This window comes from Crinia signifera, chromosome 5 (assembly GCF_055691185.1).
Source record: "Crinia signifera chromosome 5, ASM5569118v1, whole genome shotgun sequence".
NCBI classification, from domain to species: Eukaryota; Metazoa; Chordata; class Amphibia; order Anura; family Myobatrachidae; genus Crinia; species Crinia signifera.
In genome coordinates, this window is record NC_139221.1 from 50728187 (window position 1) to 50750529 (window position 22343).

General features: G+C 42.3%; 1 protein-coding gene across 1 annotated transcript in view; it reads right to left on the reverse strand.

The window, feature by feature from the left end:
• The window catches only part of PDE7A (phosphodiesterase 7A), a 79579-nt gene that overhangs the window by 21699 nt on the left and 35537 nt on the right, over positions 1-22343 (reverse strand). Inside the window, exons 2-5 of the mRNA XM_083187185.1 lie at positions 16726-16786; positions 6836-6919; positions 2148-2299; positions 1310-1373 (exon numbers count right to left, since the gene is read on the reverse strand). Coding sequence (XP_083043311.1) covers positions 1310-1373; positions 2148-2299; positions 6836-6919; positions 16726-16786 — 361 coding nt within the window. The remainder of the gene's footprint in view (positions 1-1309; positions 1374-2147; positions 2300-6835; positions 6920-16725; positions 16787-22343) is intronic.

Consider the following 22343-nt stretch of genomic DNA (forward strand, 5'->3'; position numbering starts at 1 on the left):
ATCCATGCTGGGGCAGAATTACTCAGGATACAATATTGTTTGTTGCCATTCTTTTGTTTATTTCTACAATGCAATGCATTGCAATTTACCTCAGAGCTCTCATTCCTGTACTGAGACTTCAGGGAGATACCAGCATTGTGCAGTCTGCTGATTTGGAAATGGTTTTTATAGGAGAATTTTCATTTTTAACAAGATATCTACTTTTATATAATTGACTATAAAAATGAAGCCTATTTCTGACAATTGCCACTTTCCTCTCTAGGGGAGAACTCGACTTGTCGAGCAGGGGAGAACTCGACTTGTCGAGCAGATGAGAACTCGACTTGTCGAGCTAAATTTTCAGTTAGCAAAATGAGAAAAACAAATGCAAATGCTCGACAATTCGGACTGTTACTGGTGGGATCTAAATTACAGTTTGAATAGGCGAGAACTCGACTTGTCGAGCTAAATATTCATGTCGAGCAAAACGAGAAAAACAAATGCTCGACAATTCGGACTGTCACTGGTGGAATTGAATACCCCCCTAATTCTCACCAGTCCACAGCAGTTAGACCACTGCTTCTCCTCACGGCCATTAGACTGCACCCCATATTTAGAATACTGTCCCAACATCAGTTGTAAGATGGCAGGGATGGCGGAAACATGGTCAAACATGGAGGTGTGTAGTTTGACCAGCTTGCTGTGTATAAAGTGCAAATCAGCAGCTTCTCGAGATGTACGCCGATAATGTCATGTTACAGAAACAGGTTTGCATTTGGTGCACTGTATCTGGTGGATGCGATTGGCCAGCTGAATCGCTGACAGTAACATACATAGTAACATATTAAGGTAGAAAAAAGAAGTTAGTCCATAGAGTTCAACCTATCTGATGTGTGACTGGAGTACTATATCTATAAGATTCCCTTATTGGCCAAAAATGTATCCAGTTTTGATGTAAATTCATTAACAGTAGTTGCTGTAATCACCCCACCGGCAATGAGTTCCAGAATGTTACTGCTCAAATGGTGAAGAATCCTCTTCTTAATTCAGTACGGAATTTCTTTCCTCGAGCCTCAGTACAGGCCCGTGTGTCCCAAGTATAGGCCTGTTAGTGAACGCCATCAACAATGGCAGTGCACCAATAACAAACCGGTTCCTATAACATAACGATAGATTGCTAGATTCTGGAAGCATTTAGAAAACGCCCTATTCCGGTGCATCCATACGAGCACTGCTTCTCAGTGTCTCCAACTGGCGAAAACCAATAATAAAATACATTTTTGTTCACAGATTCATTTAGGAAAACAAAAAGAATCGATCAGCATCTTACCATTTGTCAACCTATCGAAAAGAAATATATCGAAATTCCAGTTTCCCACTTTTTCCAGCATACACTGAAAAAATAAGCAGATAGAGCGCATTACTACATATCACTGGGAAAACAGACCGTATGGTGATCCACAGCTTGAGTAATAATATTACCGCTGTCACTGCAGGGCGGTGACAGGTCATACTACATGGCTGGAGTATAGCGGGGAGAACTGCATCAAATCCAAACTCTAGTCTCGCATTTACAGTACCGGTACCTTACTTAATAAATATTTGAAGGATGCTTTATTTTAAGGTGGCTGGTAGTAAAATGGTCAATTGTGATTTCCACCCATACAGTACATTAAAGATTTTGTCCCAACCAGCCAACTAGATATAGGTTTGGAGAGATCATCTTAAGGTGTATGACCAGCACCTAAGAAATAGGTACAGTGTGAGCAGTGTGGTGCCCCCCGGTGGCCTGTGTACATTGCACCTATTATAAATACGCCACTGTGTATACCCCACAAAATAATTGTGGCACTGTTCCTTTAAATCAGTAGTTCTCAGGACTCTCTCTCCCCCCTCCCCAATAGTTCCAGTACATTTTCCAGGTCACCCTGCAGGTGCACTCATTATTCACCGACACATTTTAAAAGATCCACAGGTGGAGCTAATTACTTCACTTGTGATTCTGTGTGGAGACCTAGAAAATGTGTGTGGGGGGGGGGTACTGTTTTAAATGGAGTCTCCAAACTAAGATTAGGGTACAGGCACATAGCATAGAACTGTAATCATGAAATGCGCATGGAGGTACCAAAGTATATAGAACATAGGGAAGATCACACAATGGTACAGACCTTGGCTTGCCCATTGTAATCATCATCCAAAATGTACAATGAATTCTGTGCAGCGACACCCCGGAAAAATCGAGAGGACCTTAGGTACCGTTGAAAACTTAACAACCTCCTGATGTTTCTTGCAGACAAGGAGATTTCTAGCTCTGAATTTGCTGCAGGTTAAAACACAATCATGGTTACTGAAGGATTCAGATGATATATATAACGTTATCAAGGGTTACATAACTCCATAAAATATAAATATTACCGCCGATGGTTTATTATGTATGGAACCCAGAGCAGGTTCTGCCACAGTATGTTTTGTGTGACACTTCTATAGACACTGGAAACGATCTTTGTGAAATCAATAGGAAATAACTAACTGTAGGTTTAAATGGAATTGGGCTGTTGCAGATGTCCAGACTATTGGAGAATGTTGGTCAAAGTAACCAACTGCTCCTCCTTTCTTTCCACATTAGAATGGTACATTGCAAAACAATGTTCTGCGATCGCTCAGAACACATGCAAATGCCGTGGTGATGTTGGTGTAATCTAAAGTACGGTTTATGTGCTTTAATATCCAAACTAGGTTTCACATTTTAATGCAACATATAAAAACAACATTTTTGTTTACTTCAGTTCAAAACAGATGATCGTTTAGACATACATCAATCAGTGCCATCCATGTTTCTATGGAAGCTACACTAGACTATTGTGTGGACAGTTATGCCAGTCACACCGCACTGTGATCACACACAGGGCAACAGGCTGCTGTGGGTAGTCATCTCAGGGGTGCATTTCCCGGTACTTGTGTATTATCACGGCCACAATCGCGGGCATCGTGTGCCTTAACTTTAAGGCACACGATGCGACGCGATGCCCACGATTTCCCCATAGGCTTCAATGTTAAAATATTTAACATTGAAGCCTATGCGATGGATCCGATTTGTCCATAGGCTTCAATGTTAAATTATTTAACATAGTAAAAAATGGGAAAAGGCCGAATAAGGGCCATTTCTCATTGGCTATTGCCCCGTCATGTGTGTAAAAAATAATGGCCCCCCATTGTGGCCGCCACCCCCACAATTAACGCGAACCCGAAGCGTGGCGAGCACAGCGAGCCCGCGAGGGGCGGTACGCGTCCTCCGACCTTTTCATTCCCCTACTATCCACGTCGGCGTGGAGTTATTATTATTATAATTTTATTTATAAGGCGCCAGAAGTGTTTTGCAGCGCCGTACAAAGGAACAATACAGGGAGACAAAACTTGGCATAACATTGAATAAATAACAAAAATACAGTACAAATAAAGAGCACCACAGTTCAATACACATTACAGCTTAAATGTAAGTAGTGAGGACCCAATCAACATACAACTAGAGGCTTGAGGCCAATGATGGAGATGAGTATGAAGATGGTCACTGAGTGTTGGAGTAAAGGAGAGCTGTGAGTGACATGTGAAGAGAAGTGGGCTTTGACAACAGGAGGGAAGAGGGCCCTACTCGGAGGAGCTGAATAGATTAGTGTGGCGAGCGCAGCGAGCCACCGAGCCCGAAGCGTGGCGAGCGCAGCGAGCCCCGCGCGGGGACGCTGATACCTGTGAAGCCCGCGAGGGGACGCAGGGATCTGTGAAGGTATCAGCGTCCGCTCGCCACGCTTCGGGCTCGGTGGCTCGCTGCGCTCGCCACACTAATCTATTCTCAACTCCACACCGACGTGGATAGTAGGGGAATGAAAAGGTCGGAGGACGCGCACCGCCGCCCCTCGCAGGCTCGCTGCGCTCGCCATGCTTTGGGTTCGCGTTAATCGTGGGGGTGGCGGCCACAATGGGGGGGCCATTATTTTTTACACACATGACGGGGCCATAGCCAATGAGAAATGGCCCTTATTGGCCCTTTTACCATTTTTTACTATGTTAAATGGACTCAGTTTCAATGTTAAAAAAAAATAACATTGAAGCCTATGGACACGATGGACCCGATGGACCCGATTTCTCCATAGGCTTCAATGTTAAAATAATTTAACATTGAAGCCTATGGAGAAATCGGGTACATCGCGTCGGTCGCGTCGTGTGCGTTTTGGTATGCACCCGACGCGACCGACACTATTTTTTCCGACACAACCACCACGATAGAAATCGTGGTGGCCGTGCTAGGAAACAAGTACCCATTTCCCAAAACAGATAACACAAATTTTAGTCAGGTCTTCAATAATGGGAGTCTTCTTACTATCTCACCATGATGCAATGTCAGATACTGCTACAGATATGGCACTGTGGGCCTGATTCAGAATAACACCCACATGTGGCGTAGTGAGTGTCACTAGGCAGCGACTTGGCATTGGCATGTAGGATTGTAGAGAACGGTCTGTTCAGCAGAGTCTCTTGCACAAGGGTTGGTGCAAACTCGAGCAAATGATAACTACTGTTACAAGGGGATGGATGGAGGTAGAGTGGCCACATCGACGCAACTCACTGAAGGCGAGATGTACTAAGCCATGAAAAGTGATACAATGGAGAGAGTGATAAACCACCAACCAATCAGCTCCTACCTGTCATTTTTTAAACACAGCCTGTGACATGGCAGGTAGGAGCTGATTGGCTGGTAATTTATCACTCTCCATTTGATCACTTTTCAAGCTTAGTACATCTGGCCCTAAGTACACTGAGGCAAATGCAAAAATGACATAAGGCTCTAGATTAGCCCCTTCGTGCCGGTTGAACACCTAAGCACATTGGACAATGTTTCAGTCATAAAGGGATTGGCCAACCTCTTCCAGAATCCCCCCCCCCCCTCACCATGCATCACATTACTTGTGCTAATTAGGGAATCAGAACTGTCAGAATGTATCCAGTATGCTGTTGCAACAGACACACATTTTATATATATATATATATATAGTGTGTGTGTGTGTACACAGTATAATTAAAGATGTCGACCCAAAAGGCCTTTTTTTTTGGTACTTGTGTATTATCTGGGCGCCCGATGTTAAACTTGTATGCCACTACCTAAAGCATGCGATGCGACGCGATTTGACGCGATTTCCCTTTGCAGACAAAATCGCGTCGCATTGTATGCTATTGTATGGTATACAATGCGACGCGATTTTGGCTAAATGCCCCCATTTTTATATGTACAGGCACCCAGATGCCTGTTTCATATGTGAAATGGCCCCCCAGACCCCATTTTTAATTTTATACCCACCCTAATGGCTAAATGCCCCCCATTGTTAACGCCACCCCACTATCAACGTCAACCCGAAGCGTGGCGAGCGCAGCGAGCCCGCGAGGGGCGGCGGTACGTGTCCTCCGACCTTTTCATACCCCCACTATCCACGTTGGCGTGGTGTTGATTTTATATAGTACACCGAGCCCGAATCATGGCGAGCGCAGCGAGCCCCGCGAGGGGACGCGTATTACTTCGCTCGCCACACTATATAAAATTACCTCTACGCCGACGTGGATAGTGGGGGTATGAAAAGGTCGGAAGACGCGTACCGCCGCCGCTCGCCACGCTTCGGGTTGGCGTGGATAGTGGGGTGGCGTTAACAATGGGGGGCATTTAGCCATCAGGGTGGGTATACAATTAAAAATGGGGTCTGGGGGGCCATTTCACATATGAAACAGGCATCTGGGTGCCTGTACATATAAAAATGTCAAATTGCATTGCATGCAATATGATTGTATGCGATGCAACGCGATTTTGAGGTGCGATGAAAACAATCGGGCGCCCAGATAATACACAAGTACCTTTTTTTCTTTATACAGAGTAATCCCCCTCTCCCCCAACCAGCAGGACTGCAGAGGTCCACTTGCTGGCATTACAAGGGCAGAGCTGACACTCGGAAGTGAATCTGCTGTCCTGTGTAACAGGTTTAAAAAATCTGATTAAAAATTGCTGCTACAGCTTGCTTGAGCAACACAAGTGACCCTGTTAAATATGTAGCCCCACCACATGGCACAGCCTATGAAATCATGTTAGTTGTGAGCAGAGAGGGTACATGACGTACCTCTGTGTTACGGAGTTATGGGGTAGGACTGTTGCTCTGCTGTAGACCAATATCTGCAGCCTGTCACAGGACCACAGGCCAATACGCTAACTGGTCAGGTGGACACCCCCTTGGAACACATTGACGTTCCCTATAATATTCCATTGTCAAACTGCTGACACAAAGGGCCAGTCCTGCAAGTCAGAGGGGAGACTCCCATCCATATACAGGGAAGCAATGGATTAACACTTTTCTTCCACCTCCTTTTATAGGAGATCCCTGCTTAGGCACAGGTGACTGATTTAGAACTTTAGACAGTTTTCATAAAATATGGATTGTTGGGGTGTCTTGAGTACTGTGTTGGGGAACCAGTGTCTGGTACATGTTGTTTTATTGTGCAAAAAGGTCAAAAGAACTATCTTTTAAGTGACAGAGATGCAAATTATAGAAAAAATAATGGGATCAAGCAACGCTCTTAAAAAAACAAGAAACCTAAAAACGAATGTTAATGTCGACAGTTTGCATTATGACTTAGACACGGTGTAGACTCATCCACCAGATACCTTTTAAAATGTAGATGTTTGAGCTCTGTGCTCCCATAGAATTTTATAGACAGAATCAAACGAAAAGACAACAGTGACCTCTAGTGGAGAAACAGATAAAGGACATGGGATAGGTATTTAAAAGTCTGACATAGCAATTGTTGTTTTCAAATGACTTACAGTGCAAAATACGAAAATCAATGTAAGGGTGAGAGCCCCGTCTTTCAGATTCAAAGCCGGCTCTGCTTCTTACTCTGACATCCCCTGTAAAATAAAAATAAACATTTTGTATGAAGGACACGTTAATCAGCTGTGTAGCACCCCCGCCCATCAGCATCTTACACAACTCCAAAACAGGACTTTCAGACATGCAACTGCATGCTCCTATGTCATCATTTAAATGACTGCCTGCGCAAACCAGGTCAAAGCATGTTCTAAGCATTCAACACGAGCCCCAAACTACACGTTCTCATAGTACAATGGTACAAGATCACTTCATTCGGTATTTGGCCTGAAGGGATGCCCACAAACAGGAGTGCCGCACAGTGTACAAGGCTCAGCACCTAGGAATGACAGCCTTTAGCAGGTCAGCAGGTCCACTAAACAATGGCATATAGCCCCACTAGCATTTACTTACTTGCACTCAGCTGTTTGAATATTACACAAGAGCCTATCAAAATACCAAAACTCAGTATTAACATAATACAGTGTCAATGAATCAACCAACCACTGCAAGATAACATGTACTTGTAGGAAAGCTTATAAAAAAAAAGAAAGAAAACCTAAAAATTTTGATTTACAATAATAAAAATATATTAGTGCACTATGTATTGCAAAATTAAACAGTCGATAGTACCACAATTACAGTAAAAGGCTATAAGTAACTACCACTGATTCAATTTTAGATCACAGGCAACTGAAACACATCTTACGTCAGGCATAAAGTACAGAACAGCAAGGAACATCCTTTGAGAGAATAGAGTAGGTGTATTTAACATGCAGTCCTCAAGCTGCTATGAAACTATGTATCCCATCATGCACCGCCACAGTTCTAGCACGGTCTAATAACAAATCTGTGGCCAGGGTGTGATAGGAAATGTGGATCCACAGCAGCTGGAGTTGCACATGTTCAATACCCGTTGATCAGACGATTTTGAGTGTTTCTGTGAGTTTGAACAGCGGTGGAGGGATTGTGTGAGGGCAATGTTCTCGAAATGGAGGCATTTAGGGAAAAACATGGAAGACTTCGTCACAGCAATAGTCGCACTGTGGATGCCGGCTGATACCACTGATAATTGGGCATAAACCAGCAGTGTCGAAACGGAGGGCGACTGATTATCGGTGGTATACCTGTACAAGTGTGATATCAAATTAATCAGTAGTGTCTCACGGAGTGTCCTGCAATCATTGCGTTGTGTGTATCTAAGGTACATTTGTTTGCTAGCGCTTGGAATCTCTTTACGCATCTTGCTACAGAGACGTGGGACCTGGCACCCCAAAAAGCAGGACTGCAGCAACAATGTATGAGGGCACATCTGTGCATGGAAAGGACATGATTCCGTCAATTTGATCCAATTTGGGCACTGTCGTATGTACTGCAAATTCTGATAAGAACAGAACCCAATGGGTAAAATTGGACATGGTGTTTAATCTGGAAAAACGGATGAAGTTCATTGGCACGTATAACAATATTTTTGAATAAATAACAATACTTATTTACACATTTAAAAAAAATAATTATTCAGGACAAATACTTTTCTTTTTTTTTATATCTGGGTGTCAGTGTACAGGTGTGTGGTGGTAATGCAAATGAAACTAAAAAATAAGTCTACAAGCTGCCACAATCACTTAATACCTCGCCTGGTTGTCCTTGTGAAGCGAAGCATTGGAACTTAAGGTTATGTGCCAACAGTGTAGAGTGGTAAATCCTGGGCACAATAAGTGGGGAGACTGCTTCTAGTAACACAGGCCCCCTGCGTAACACCTTACACGTACTTGTCATATACAACCGACTTATTGTGTAGACTTTTTGTTCTAATTTAAGTGCCATTAAATGTTCAAAAACGTATATTCCAATTTTCAGATGATTTCAGGTCCAGGAATTAATCTTTGCACAGCGTCTCTACAGCTTTACCCCCCCCCCCCCCCCCCCAAAAAAAAAGCCACAAGCTCGGATTATCTTGCATAGAAAAATAATTTGTGTAGGATGCCCTATGTCTGTGTGTAATCCCCCAGCACTAACACTAAAGCCCATCTTCTATAGTTTGGGATAAAATGACCACATGAAACAAAATATTTTTAGACAAACAATAAAATTCCCCCATAATGTTACAACATTAGAATCCTGCAACTATCTTCCTGCACGTGTCTATGAGGCACTGCAAAAAGAACTGCATCTCCCAGCAATACCGAACTCTGTGATTTGCTCTCTAGTTTATCTGGTTCTGTTTACTCATGCTTTTGGCAGTATTCAATCCCGGGTCACGACAGTCAGGCCGGCACAACATTTGTGACCCGGTCCCGTTCTCGGCCCGTTCGACTGCATATCGGCAGGTGGGATTCAATGTGCCGCCTGCTGAACTCTGAAATGGGGGCGTGGCTGCGAGATATGCCCGTGGATTGTCGAGCTACGGCCGGGAGCTCGATAATCCACAGCCGTTCTCGTCAGAACGGGCCCGACTGCTTCTAAAGTCGGGTCCGTTCTGTCAAGATGCCTGTTCAATGTTGACGGTGACCGCATTAGGCACCCTTCATTGTAAACAGCGGCAGGGATTGAATACCCCTTTAAGATTAGCACATATTTAAAGAGAGTGACATATTGAATTGGCTGTAAATTAGGACCCTAGGGCCTGATTCAGACATGTTTGCTGGCTGGCGAGCAGGTTAATGCTACTTGCAGCTCGCACGCCCCCCCCCCCCCCCTCCCACCGAGCGAGTCCCCTCACTAGCATGTAACACATCTCCTGGCATGTGCAAACCCTGACCATCAGGGAAGGGACTAATTCAAGCCTGAGCGGTCAGTTCTGAATCGGCCCATTAATTACCTCTATTACTGCCCCATTTCCCTAGATATTACCTATTGCTTACCGTGAGCCTATGTACCTCTGGTCACTTACCTAAGCTGACCCTCCACATTCTGTCTGCAATCACATGCTTCCGCTCTCTTGTTACCAACTACCCTACCCAGGATCTGTCATATTCACAAAATGGAATGTCTGTCAAGCATTATTCACAGCTCCTCTATATCTTTTTATAAAATACAGGACCCTTGGAACCATCAACCCCCTTTTTAATGGACTATGTATTATCATGACCCTCCTCGACTGCTCCCTCTCTGGATAAATACCCCAAACCCTAGCGAAAATGGCATGTCCTTCTACGGCCAGCAGTAAAACAAGCAAGCGCTACACAGGAATCGGTTATTCCACCAGCACCTTTTACAGAAATTAATAAAGTGCCAATAAGAAAGATATTATATAGAATATTATGATTTACAATACTTATTATATTGTGTGATTTAATTTCTAATTTTCCTTTGCTTATGAGTGGAATGCTGATATTCTGGTAGGAGGGGACAAAGTGACTTTGTACACTATCTCTGCCCTAACAAAATAACAATGCATTGAGGGGAAGGGTCTGAACAATGATGTTTTCAAATGTCAGGAAACAATGGATCTATTCTGGGACCGTAGATTCCTCAAACATTGACAGTTGCAGTGCTACATACAGTCCCTCGTTTGGTTCTTGATGATTCAATCACAATACAATGGGCGGTATTCAATGAGCCTGATTCGCCATGTTTTTATGGCGAATTTGTGCTGTTTGGCGAATTTTTGACTAAAGCGGTGAATCACCCTATTCAATGACCAGATGGCGAATACATTTGAAGGTTTTTTTTCGCCATGATACACCGAGTAGCAATCGCTATCTTTTTATGGAGAAGTGGAATGTGAACTTTTAAAATAGAGTGTTTTGTTTTTTACATTTGGTGTAAAAAATCAGGAATTTTATTCTGAGGAGGGGCATGCTATTTTTATTCATGTGCTGTAAGCACATGAATATATATTTAATTAAAAAAAATATATATTTTTTTATTTTATTTTTTTTACACAGCAGCCAGCAGGAGGCGCCGGAGCCGAGCCGCTCATTAGATATTCATATATTCACTGGACCCGATCGTTACATATGCACGATCGGGTGTAGTGAATATACCCGGTCCCCTGCTGGCACCCCCGGGGGGCAGCCTGTGCTGCCTGGCACCCGGGGAGCCCACCTCCCCCCCACATACGCTCTGGGGCAGGCAGAGAGACTTCCATCTCCCTGCCTGCCACCGTCCTCAGGCTCCCTGCAGCGTTCGCCGCAGGAGCTCATATTCGCCGGTCAGGGGCAGCGAGCCCCTGACTCGTTGAATACCGGAGCCGGCGAGGCTCCGGAACGTGGCGAATGTGCAGCGAATCCTAAACAGGATTCGCTGCACCTCGCCGGTATTCACATTGAATACCGCCCAAAGTGTTCAATGTGATGAGGAAACCGGTGTTGGAACTGCATAGTGTCACCAAGACTTGCCCTGATGATGGCAAACCCAGATAACTGGGATCTGATACAGATGGAGCCAAGCTCATCCATTGCACCAGCGCGCCTAGGTGAGGGTTTTGAAGCGCCACTTTTGTAGCGCGCTCAGATGCATTGAGGCATGCCATACAATATACAGGCAATACACATCTCCACCGCTGGGTGGATAATGCTCCACTAATCCAGTGGCAGATTAATATATATATGGAGCTGCGCCATTCACCTAGAATGGGATGCGTTCGCGCTTCTCATTCTTGGCAAACAGCAATGCGGCCCAATCTGGGCATCACGAATGGTGTAATGGTTAGCATTACTGCCTCACAGCGCTGAGGTTATGGGTTCGATACCCACCATGGCCCTGAATGTGTGGAGTTTGTATATTCTCCCCGTACTTGCGTGGGTTTCCTCTGGGTACTCCGGTTTCCTCCCACAATCCAAAAATATACTGGTAGGTCAATTGGATTCCAACAAAATTAACCCTAGAATGGCTGTGTGCACGTGTACATGTGGTAGGGAATATAGATTGTAAGCTCCACTGGGGCAATAAATAAATAATAAATCTGTACAAGCGTTAACCAGCTGTATTTAACAGATGCGGTCTTCAACTGGGATTTCTGGCCTGTACTGTATGTGTTTTTACTGCACTGCATTCTGTGCACACAAATAGAGGATGGGATGCTCTTGCGCACGTGCAATGCGGATTCTTTCATTATAGCTTTGCATTAGACATCTGATGCATAAGCATTGGTGACTTTAAAAAGCGACATCTATTGGATGATCATTGTTATTGCACTCATCTGTTAATGCCATACGCCATGCTGTGCGATTTATAGTGCCGCCATGCGACTAGGCGCGCTGTGGAAATGGCGTGATAAACACCAAAGGCAGGCTAGAGAACAGTGGGTCCATCTGTAGGTCGAAAGTGTCTAGGTTGACAGTCAATAGTTCAACACTATATAGTCAAAAGGTTGACACAGACAAAGTCAACACAAGCAAAAAGTTTTCCTTTTTTTTTTTTTTCATACTTCACCATCCACGTGGACTACGATTGTGATTGGTACACTAATTGGGCGGTTTCATGTCCTCAGGTGTCAACATTGACACCCAACAAATTTCAAAACTCACATCAGTCTTTTCTGTGTCCTTTTTTCTTGGGTTGACCTTTTGCAGTGTTGACCTACTGCCTTTCGACCCTATGATGCATATTCCAGTCAACCAGCCATGTTCTCTTCATACATACATATATTTAACTTTTTGTTATTCTCAAAAAAGTGATAGTTTGCATTTCCAGGCTTAGAACTGGTCTTTAATACTACACACAGATACTGCTGGGCCCAGGAGAGTTACCTGGTCAGGGATTTAGGAACAGTACATACTATGTTACAGTTACAAAGCTTAGTCCCCACATCACCCCTATATAACAAAGAAAATCCAATGGCAAGAAAAAGCACAGCACAAACATGGTCAGGAGAGTGGGTTCTCTCTGGGGTTAAATTGGTGTGCTTCACTCCGTCTGTACCCAAGTCACTGTACGGGCTCTCTGCAGGTCTTATTTTCAGAACACTGATTGTGTCAGTGGTATTTGTGCCCTTTTAGGGCTCGGTCTCACTTGCGTCTCTGAGAGCACTGATTAGATAATGCTTACTGTGAGGCGAACATGTGCTTTAGTTGTACATTTCTACAGGTTGACTATGAATACTGAAGTCACTCTGCTGCATTGTTCAAACAACAACCCTGTATTATTTATACTTGTCACTGCAGAGCATAATGAAGGGTGTAAAAAAACAAAAAAACACACTAAACCTAAAGTTCCATTGTATATATGTAAATTATATATTTTACTTTATAAACACAGGTTCCGCACAGGGCAATATCTGGAAACTGGCAAGAATTCCTTTCCCCTCATATGTCCAACATCTAGGATACCCACCATGGTGTGCGCCTCGGAATGGCATAAGGGATTACACACCCTTCAGAGCAACCACATTTCTGGTTAAACTAGAAACTGCCTTGATTGAATAGTTGGCCTTCACTTATAATATACATTGAGGTTAAGTTGAAGGTTCTTATAGCAAGGGATATGTAATGGTGGGACACTTGATTGATTTGTCTAGAGATTTGTGTGCTCTGGGTTGTTTCAACATGGTCTTGAACTTCTGGTTGGGACACTAGCATAATAGAGTACTCCCTGGTCTACGATTGATGTGGTACTGGTTTAAAAAGTGTGTTTAAGTGTTACATTTGTCCAATCTTTGTGGTGAGAACACAAATCTGGTAAAGTATGGGAGCACATGACAATCAGCCATTTTCCCACAAAGCCTAATTTAACAGTTGTTTTTGTTCGTTTTCTAAAATGGATTTAACCAAATTGGCTGAACAACCAATATCAGTTTCCAGTGTTTGGGAACAAATGGCAGATCTTCATTTTGCTCCCATACATTAGCAGATTTTTGTTCCCAACAAAGAGATTGGACAGATACATCTGTGGGTGTGTACCCGGTTTTAGAAAGATAGCTAAAAAAACACGCGTATAGGCGCAGTTTCGTTCACTGGGACAGATGTGGAAAATGCACAACTTATGTTACGCCTCAATGATTAATGAGTGCATCAGTCATAAAATGGGTATTAAGAATAGGTGTAATTATTCCAGATAACTATTCCAAAACTGCTATTGTCATTTTTTGGCAAAAAAACAATGGAGACTTTACTTAGGAGCTTATGTGCTGGAGGGAATATACCAGTTGTATAGCTACGATGGAACAGCGGCAAAGGGTACTGTTAGTCCATCAGATTCAAAGGCTTCTTTATGGCCCCAGGCGGCCTGGACTGCAGAACATGAAGGAGACCCGAGAGCAGCTATGTAAACCCTAAAAAGGGTGACACTTACCAGATACTATATGCAACAGTGTGCGTGAGTATATCTAGGAATCTTATTATACAGGTTGAGTATCCCTTATCCAAATATCCATTATCCAAATTATTCCGAAAACCATAGTCTCCGAAATGTACTTTAATTTTTACATTTTTGCTAAAAACCTACTGGGGACATCTGTAACTGGCACTATTGGGGAATTAACATGTAACTGTAACTAAATATGTGCAAGGACATGATTGCTTGGCATTCAAATCCAGTGCCTGAGATTGTACACAAACTTTGTTTCATGTACCTTAGAAAGAATTCAATATAGAATATTTTGAAATACTGAATAATCAGTTATCCAAAATGCTTCTGGTCCTGAGCATTGGATAAGGGATACTCAACCTGTAGTATCAAATTTGAGGTTGGGAGTGGAAATTGATTTATCTGGAGATAGCCCATCACACGGGCTGGACAACTGAAATTATGTTCAATTCTCTACTCTGTAACAGAAACTAACCCGCTGTTAAATGGTCCCTTCCATTAACATTTTGGGTATAGTAAACAAATAATAAATAATTCTGTCATTTAAAAACAAATTAATTATTCGCTAACAAACAGATATTAAAACATGATGGGACGACTAGCCTGATTTCATTAAAGACTGACCACTGCAAGATACAGTCCAGGCCTCATTTAATAACGAGGAATAGATCGTCCAATGTTCGGCAAATTAACGGGCCTATTCATTTACAGAAATAATTTTATGAGCTGCTCATGTTTGTGGTATTTCCCTCTATATTATACAGCAGTCATCAATTATGGGTGCCGGATGACTGCCGACAATTGGGATTCCGACGGTCGGTACTCCAACATCGGAATTCCAACTGTATAAATGCCGGCAGTCCGGATCCTGACAGACAGGGGCTATTCTCCCTTGTGGGGGTTCACGACCCCCATAGAGGGAGAATAGAACCGGTGGTGAGCAAAGCTAGCCAATGTACCCGCAAGTGGCTTCTATGTGCTTGCCCCCCCCCTCCTGTCGGAGCACCGACAGTCAGGATTCCGATGTCGGGATACTGAACGTTGGGATCCAGATTGTCAGACCGCCATACCAGACCCATCAATTATACACCTTTCAGGCTGCTGTAATAACACGGGATATGCAGGTCAAAACCATATCAGTCTGAAAAGGTACCGAGATAATATAACGTAACTCGTGGCCAGGGTTGGGCATGGGAATGACCCAGGTCACGGTGCAGTGTAAAGGGGTACCCGATTCATCTGACCCAGGGCCTGTTAATAGCATGGGACTGTCCTAGGTGTCAAGAGGATAATGCTGATATATATCATTGCTTGTGGGATTGCCCTATAGTTAGAGCATTTTGGCTCAAAGTTGCAAGTTTGCTTTAGATAATTTAGTAAATTATGTTCCTTTCAGTCCAGAATGGGCGATACTAGGTTTGTTACCACAAAGACAATGGATATCAAGAAGAGGTTGTAAAAAAATTATTGTTGATTTTAAGCTCAGCTGCCAAAAAAGACCATACTGCAAGTATGGAATCACTCAGAAATTCCACCATTTTCTTTATTCAATGAAAAGTTATTTTTTTTATTTAGAATGGAAAGAATGGAAGCCTCTTTGAAGAAAGAATCAAAAGTGGCAGGGTTTTTTGAATTGTGGGAAAGTTATATATCAATTCTACCTACCTCCACAAAAAAATTTATTAATTAAATGTTTCTCAAACATCTCTTGTTATCTAACAAGACTAGGGTTTTATGACCCACCAATATAGAGGACTCCATGAATTTGTAATAGAGAAGTCACGTGGCATGTCTCACAAGATCGTACCAAATGGATTGAAAATGTATTGAATAGATTTAAAAAAAAAGTATGATAATAGATAAATATGGGATTTAACTATGTTATTGATTTTTTTGTTGATTTTGAAAAAGTATAAATTCTAAAATTGTAAAGCATTGTATGTTTAATGACACCAAATCGCCAATAAAGAGTGAAAAAAAAAAAAACAGCATGGGACAAGCTGGATTTCCTGGAGCTTGGAGATAATATCATCACCAAGCAGTGGCAAGTAAAGAGACTGCACCCAGGGCTATTTTTCAGCAGGCTCCAGCAGGAACTGAGGCCCTTATTCTAGTTCACTCTTTCTGACAAAATATTTCTTAGATGGACAAAATCATGTGCACTGCAGGTGAGGCAGGTGTTACTTGTGCAGAGATAATTAGATTTTGGTGGGGTTTTACACCTGCCTCACCTGCAGTGCACATGGTTTTGTCCATCTAAGAAATATTTTGTCAGAAAGAGTGAACTAGAATAAGGGCCTCAGTTCCTGCTGGAGCCTGCTGAAAAATAGCCCTGACTGCACCCATGTGCAGTGTAAACAGCGCTGACCAGGAAATAAACCGGTTGAATAGGGTCTGACCTGGGGTTTTGATTTGAAAGAGGTATTACTCTGTAGCTTTTGGGAAAACACTTTGTAATCTCTATTGCACACATACATACATACATACATACATACATACATACAATGTTGTACAATGTTATACAATGTTATACAATGTTATGTTATATAATGACATTTTAGCACCACTCCCCCCATTCCCAGAAATGTCTGCTTACCTAGCATACGAATGTACAAAGCGGTTTGGTCAGAGCTGTCATATGAAATTGCCCCGCGCCTCTGCAGGAAGAAAAAACAAAAACACAAAATTTAAGTTATGCTTGGCTCTTTAATTAAAATATTTTTTTTTCTACTGCTCAACAAAAAAAATAACAGTTTGTTTTATAGATCACAATGACTTACTTACTTGTATACATACTGTAACTTAAGAGGACATATTAAATCTAAGCTTTAAGTGCTTTGCTCCAAACACAATCTACAAAAAACAAGATCTTGATTTACAGACACCAGGAACCACTGTATCTCTGCTTATTTTCAGTAATCAATATTAACGTGACAGTAATACCCCTTTCACACTGCACTTGTTAAACGGTATATTGCCGTTTTTTCCCATTTCTAAACATTTAAGGCTGCAGTGGGAAAGCGCCAGAGTTGATTTTCCGGTTAAAGCTAACCGGTATTTCAACACGTTTAAAAAGCAGAGTTTCAGAGACGTTTTTTATGCAGTGAGAATGGCTCTGAAACGGTATTTAGTAAAAACCGATTACAGACCTGTGATAGGCTGTCCCCTGCATTATGCATTGAAACGTGATCAGGGGATTAAACGGGTTGACTGATGTGAATGGTACTTAAACGGTAATCTACTGCAATGTGAAGGCTCAGACCCGTTTTAAATACCATTTAAAAATACCGGTTCTTTAAATGTTTTGGCAGTGTGAAAGCGGTATAAGAACAGTGCTTCAGCTAATAGTTGATGAGTTAGATAGTTGTACTTGTTTACTATTCAGTAAGAACAGTGATGTAGTGGGCTCCCAGCGGCCGTAAAAAAGTCTACTAAAAGTCTATGAAAAAGCCACAAAAAAAAAAAACCACACACAACTACCCACACCTTTTACAGAAAAAGATATCTGGATCGTAGGTCAAAAGTCAATAGGTCGACATGGCTATGGTCAAAACATGAAGAGGTAGACCCGAGTTTTTAGAATTTTGAAAAAAAATATTGAACTTTCAAAAACTTTACCATACAATTGGACTCATGAAGGGTCCATGTTCTAAGGTGTAACACCAAAAAAAAAAAAAAAAAACTCATGTCGACCCCATGTGTGGAAATGTGTTGCTTGTACCAATCTAAACATAGTCAACCTAAAAATTCTAGGTCAACCTTATGAACCACACCAACAGAATTTACTGGCAGGCCAATAGTTGGGATTCCAACGGTCAGTATACAGACATCGGAATCCCGACCGCCGTGCTCTGAAGGGGGGGGGGGGGGGAATAGAACCTGTGGGGAGCCATCAAGCCACTTGCGGGCTTGATGGCTCCCCACAGGTTCTATTCTCCATCTATGAGGGTCGTGGACCACCACAAGGGAGAATAGCTTTGTCAGTCGGGATCTCCACTGTCTGGCATTTAAATCATTTGGATTCCGATGTCAGAGTACTGACAGTCGGAATCCCAACTGTCGGGCCGCCATCCAGCACCTAAAAAAACATCACAGTTGACCATCAGCTAATTGCGACATGTGGATCAACCCTCAATACAATAATATTTGTCATTTATACAGACACACAGAGGTAAAACCTTCCTTTGCCTATGAACAACAATTCCACATATGGACACAAGAACTAATTGCTACTCATTGCACAATAAAGCAGCGATTCTACAACAGTCAGCACATTTTATTACACAATCCCATTTTACTGGAAGTGGATACAAATCAGTCAGAATCAAAGGCCGTGTATCAGAATAAATATCTCAGGAAGGCGGCTGTTTCTAACCTGAGTACAGTTACACTGATGAAACATGCAGATAAGACTGGTGGGATGGGGGAGGACTGTACTGTATGTACCTGGATGGCAGCACTAATGGTATTGATTAAGCGAAGGGGGTAGAGAGGTGCAGTCTGTTAATAGCACAGTTTTGTCTGTGATTGATTATAATAGAGTGCTCTGTAATTAAGAAAGCGTTTCACCTTCAGGCCTTGGCTTTAATCCCATATTAAATCATGCAGTTTGCTTAACCAGCAGATTCCCCTGAGGGGCAGAAACTTTCACCTTTGAGATTTCAGCTTGAACAGGATTTGAGCTGAAATTGGGTCTCTTCTGCCTCACAGAGATGTTCAGTTTTACATAATTTTTTTTTTTATTTCTTTAAATGAGCTGTGTACCGCTACATCTGCTCTGAATACCAGTGATCGTTACTGTAGAGGTGGCGCTACAAATAAAATAGGTTACCTCAAATGTTCTACTTTTTGATTTACAGGACATCACAGCAACGCAATCCTCAAACACACAGTACACAGTACGTGCAAGCTTCTATACTGGTACGTAACATTTCAAGATTATTGTAAAAATCTATTAAAATGTTCGATTACCAATATAGAGAGACACTGGGCCAGATGTATTAAGCCTGGAAAAGAGATAAACTGGAGATAAAGCCCCAGCCAATCAACTCCCAACTGTCATTTTCAAACACAGTTCATTGGCTGGTGATTTATCTCCTTTCACTATCTCCAATTTCTCTCTTCTCCAGGCTTAATACATCTGCCCCACTTTATCCTAAGATGGTGACATAATTGTCACGCAAATGCTAGGCTGCTGTGCCCGGATGGATTTTAAATGGACAAAATGCGTCCTGCGCTTATGGCAGCACCCTGCTGGAACAGCCATCTCCTTCCTACTTGTTAGCTGCAGTGCCCTGCTGGTGGGAAAGTTGTGGGTCGCTCTTCAATATTTGATACATTCTCTTCCAGCCCAACACCCCCCCCCCTCACTGTTTATGCAGCAGTTATGTACAGGAATGTATACAAGTATTGCTATCGTTTGTAAGTTTGTATGTACTCACTAGTAGTTAACTTGGATTTAGAGAGCAGTTCGTTTACAATAGTTGGATTTTCTTTTATGCTACAGGGGTTTTCACATGATCGCATGTTTATTAGCAATTTTATTTATTTGTATTTTAAGCATGTGCACCAAGCATGTTTAATAAACAGGATGAATGCAACAGTCACGCAGCCTTGTTTCCTAATTTTATAAACAGATCTGTACAAGAAACTACGTCCCAGTGCTCCATTGACCTCTGCTGCCTTGGTACCTTAACTCGGTGCCCCTTGCACCAAAAGGGTAATTGTGGAGGTGGCGGTGTAAGCAATAAAGTTTCAAATATCCATGCAGTGGATAAGAGAAAGTTGAAAATATATGAAGCAGGATGAAGTCTTACCCAGACCAGGAGGAGGAGCCAGAGGTGGTAATTAAAGATTGCCTCCAGGGTTGAATGCACCCTGCTAGGCTTCAAGGGCTAAGGCTGTGGGTAAGAACTTGGTCCGTTGGGCGGGTTAAAAGTCGGTTCGACATGTTTCGAGCCAGATGGGCTCTTTTTCAAGGCAAATTATATATTATGTGCGCCAGTGGTCCTTACACCAGCACAATATCCGTACAAGACATTCATAGATCTTAAATGTAACTTGGAAAAACACAGATTTTTGGAACCTCTGTTGGGTCTTCATCAGGTATCGCCAATGGTAGCTGGCTCTCGGCTTCTGTTGTACTTTTCTATCTATTCTATCTATTCTTCCTATAAATACATTTACATGATTTCAGTCTGTAAGGCTGTTTGTGGTGCTGTAACTGAATTTGAGGTTATGTTTTTTTTTTTTTTTTCTTATCCCAAGTTTGTATTTAAGTTCATTGCAGTGATTTTCTGCGCTATTTCAGGCTCATGTAATTCATGGTAAATGCAACGTTAACAGGTCTCCTTTTTTTACAGCGATCACGATTCGATATGATGTGAAGGAATGAATGGTTTGCATGAATTTAACCTAGGAATGCCAAAATAAATAGGGATGAAAGGTAAGTTCATCTATTTATTTTGGCAGTACTTATGTTAGTTGGGCACCCACTAAGCTATTTGCTTAGTTTTCCGCGTCCCCTCGCGGGGCTCACTACTCTCGCCATGCTTAGTTCTCGCCACACTATATAAGATCAACTCCATGCCGACATGGATAGTGGGGGTATGAGCGTACTACTTATACTGGGCGCCCAACTAACATAAGTACCATTTTGGCATTTCTAGGTACGGTCTGTTTGTTCTATGTAGGGATCAGTGGATTGCTACCTATGGAACAAGTGAGATAATTACTGAAACAGTACTGATCTGGTCAGATCGCTTAGAAATAGTGCTAAAACTGGTAGTGTGTACGGGAATATACACTAGATTAATAAACTTTTTGAATCATGGCACCCTAGAGTATCAGAAACTTGTTTCATGGCACCCCTTGGCCAAAAGTTTTTAAATGAGAACTTTATAAAAAAATATATTAAATTACGTTGCGTTTAGATGTCACACTTTTGTTTAAATAAGTAGTGAGGGATAGGATTTATTTCTGTTTGTCCACATATGTTATGACTGGCAGCCACCAGCACTTACTTTTCTTATTATATGGACCGTGTAATTTAAATTGTTCCTGGACCACCAACCTGAGGCACCCCAGGATGCCACGGCACAAAGCCTGGGAAACACTGTACTACATATTATGTACTTCCCATTGGATCTTTAAATCTTAAACCATACATACACCACCTTATTGTAATCTCTACAGCAGTGATTGTCAGCAGTGGGAGAATTTTATGATTGTCGCTCACCATACATTAGCAAGTCCAATCCATTGCAGACATGTTGGCGATTGCAATCACAATTGTGAATTGGGGAAGCCTATACATCAACAGTGGTTCACTCATCACCAAATTGTCAAATTGCTCCAATCCATTGCTGATGTATGGCCAGCTGTGCACCCTTTCACACACTCACACACACGAAAATCCTGGATTGTTGCACGTGAATTCACACAAACCCTGAATTTCTGTATGTGTGGCCGTGCTCCCAGCCAGCATCAAGGAGCGGAGACTTAAGAAATTGCCGGATTGCTAGAGCCGGCAAATTCCTCGGTCACATGTCTGAACGCAGTATTATAGGTACTTGAGTACTGGAGATGAGAAGCACTGCTATATATAATTATGCATAAGGTAGAACACTCCGTCAGTTAATTACTTCTATCTAAATATTACAAAAGCAAATTATATTTTCTATATCTTTTCCAACCCTAAAACACAGATATACTGTAGCATGGAGTACCAAAATAATACAAAAACAACCCCTTTACTGCTCCTCATAGCGCACTCATAGTCCACCATCATAATTTCTTATATACGGCCTGCGTAGATTGAGAATAGAACATTAAGGCGGGTGTTTATTAAAGCTCATACATCTCACATATTACAGGCTGCGTTTAAAAAAATGCATTTTGGTTGGTAATTTATTTCTCACACTTATCTCTCGCTCTCTAATAAATAGCTCCCTTAATCTGTAGGTAACTTATTGCCAGTTTCACTTTGCACTATGAATAGAGCACAGATATTATAATCATGGAGTATATACTTCCACAACATACTGCCCTTTGCAGAGTGGCATTCAGACATCACCTTAAACACCAGTACATATGATACATAAGCAAGTTTAGCCGTTGTTGCTGAAGTTCCTGCCAAATGCACAACAAACATCTCTCTCTCAAAGTCACCGATGTCTCCTCTGGCAGCCATGCTAGACCGTTTTAGGCAACCGG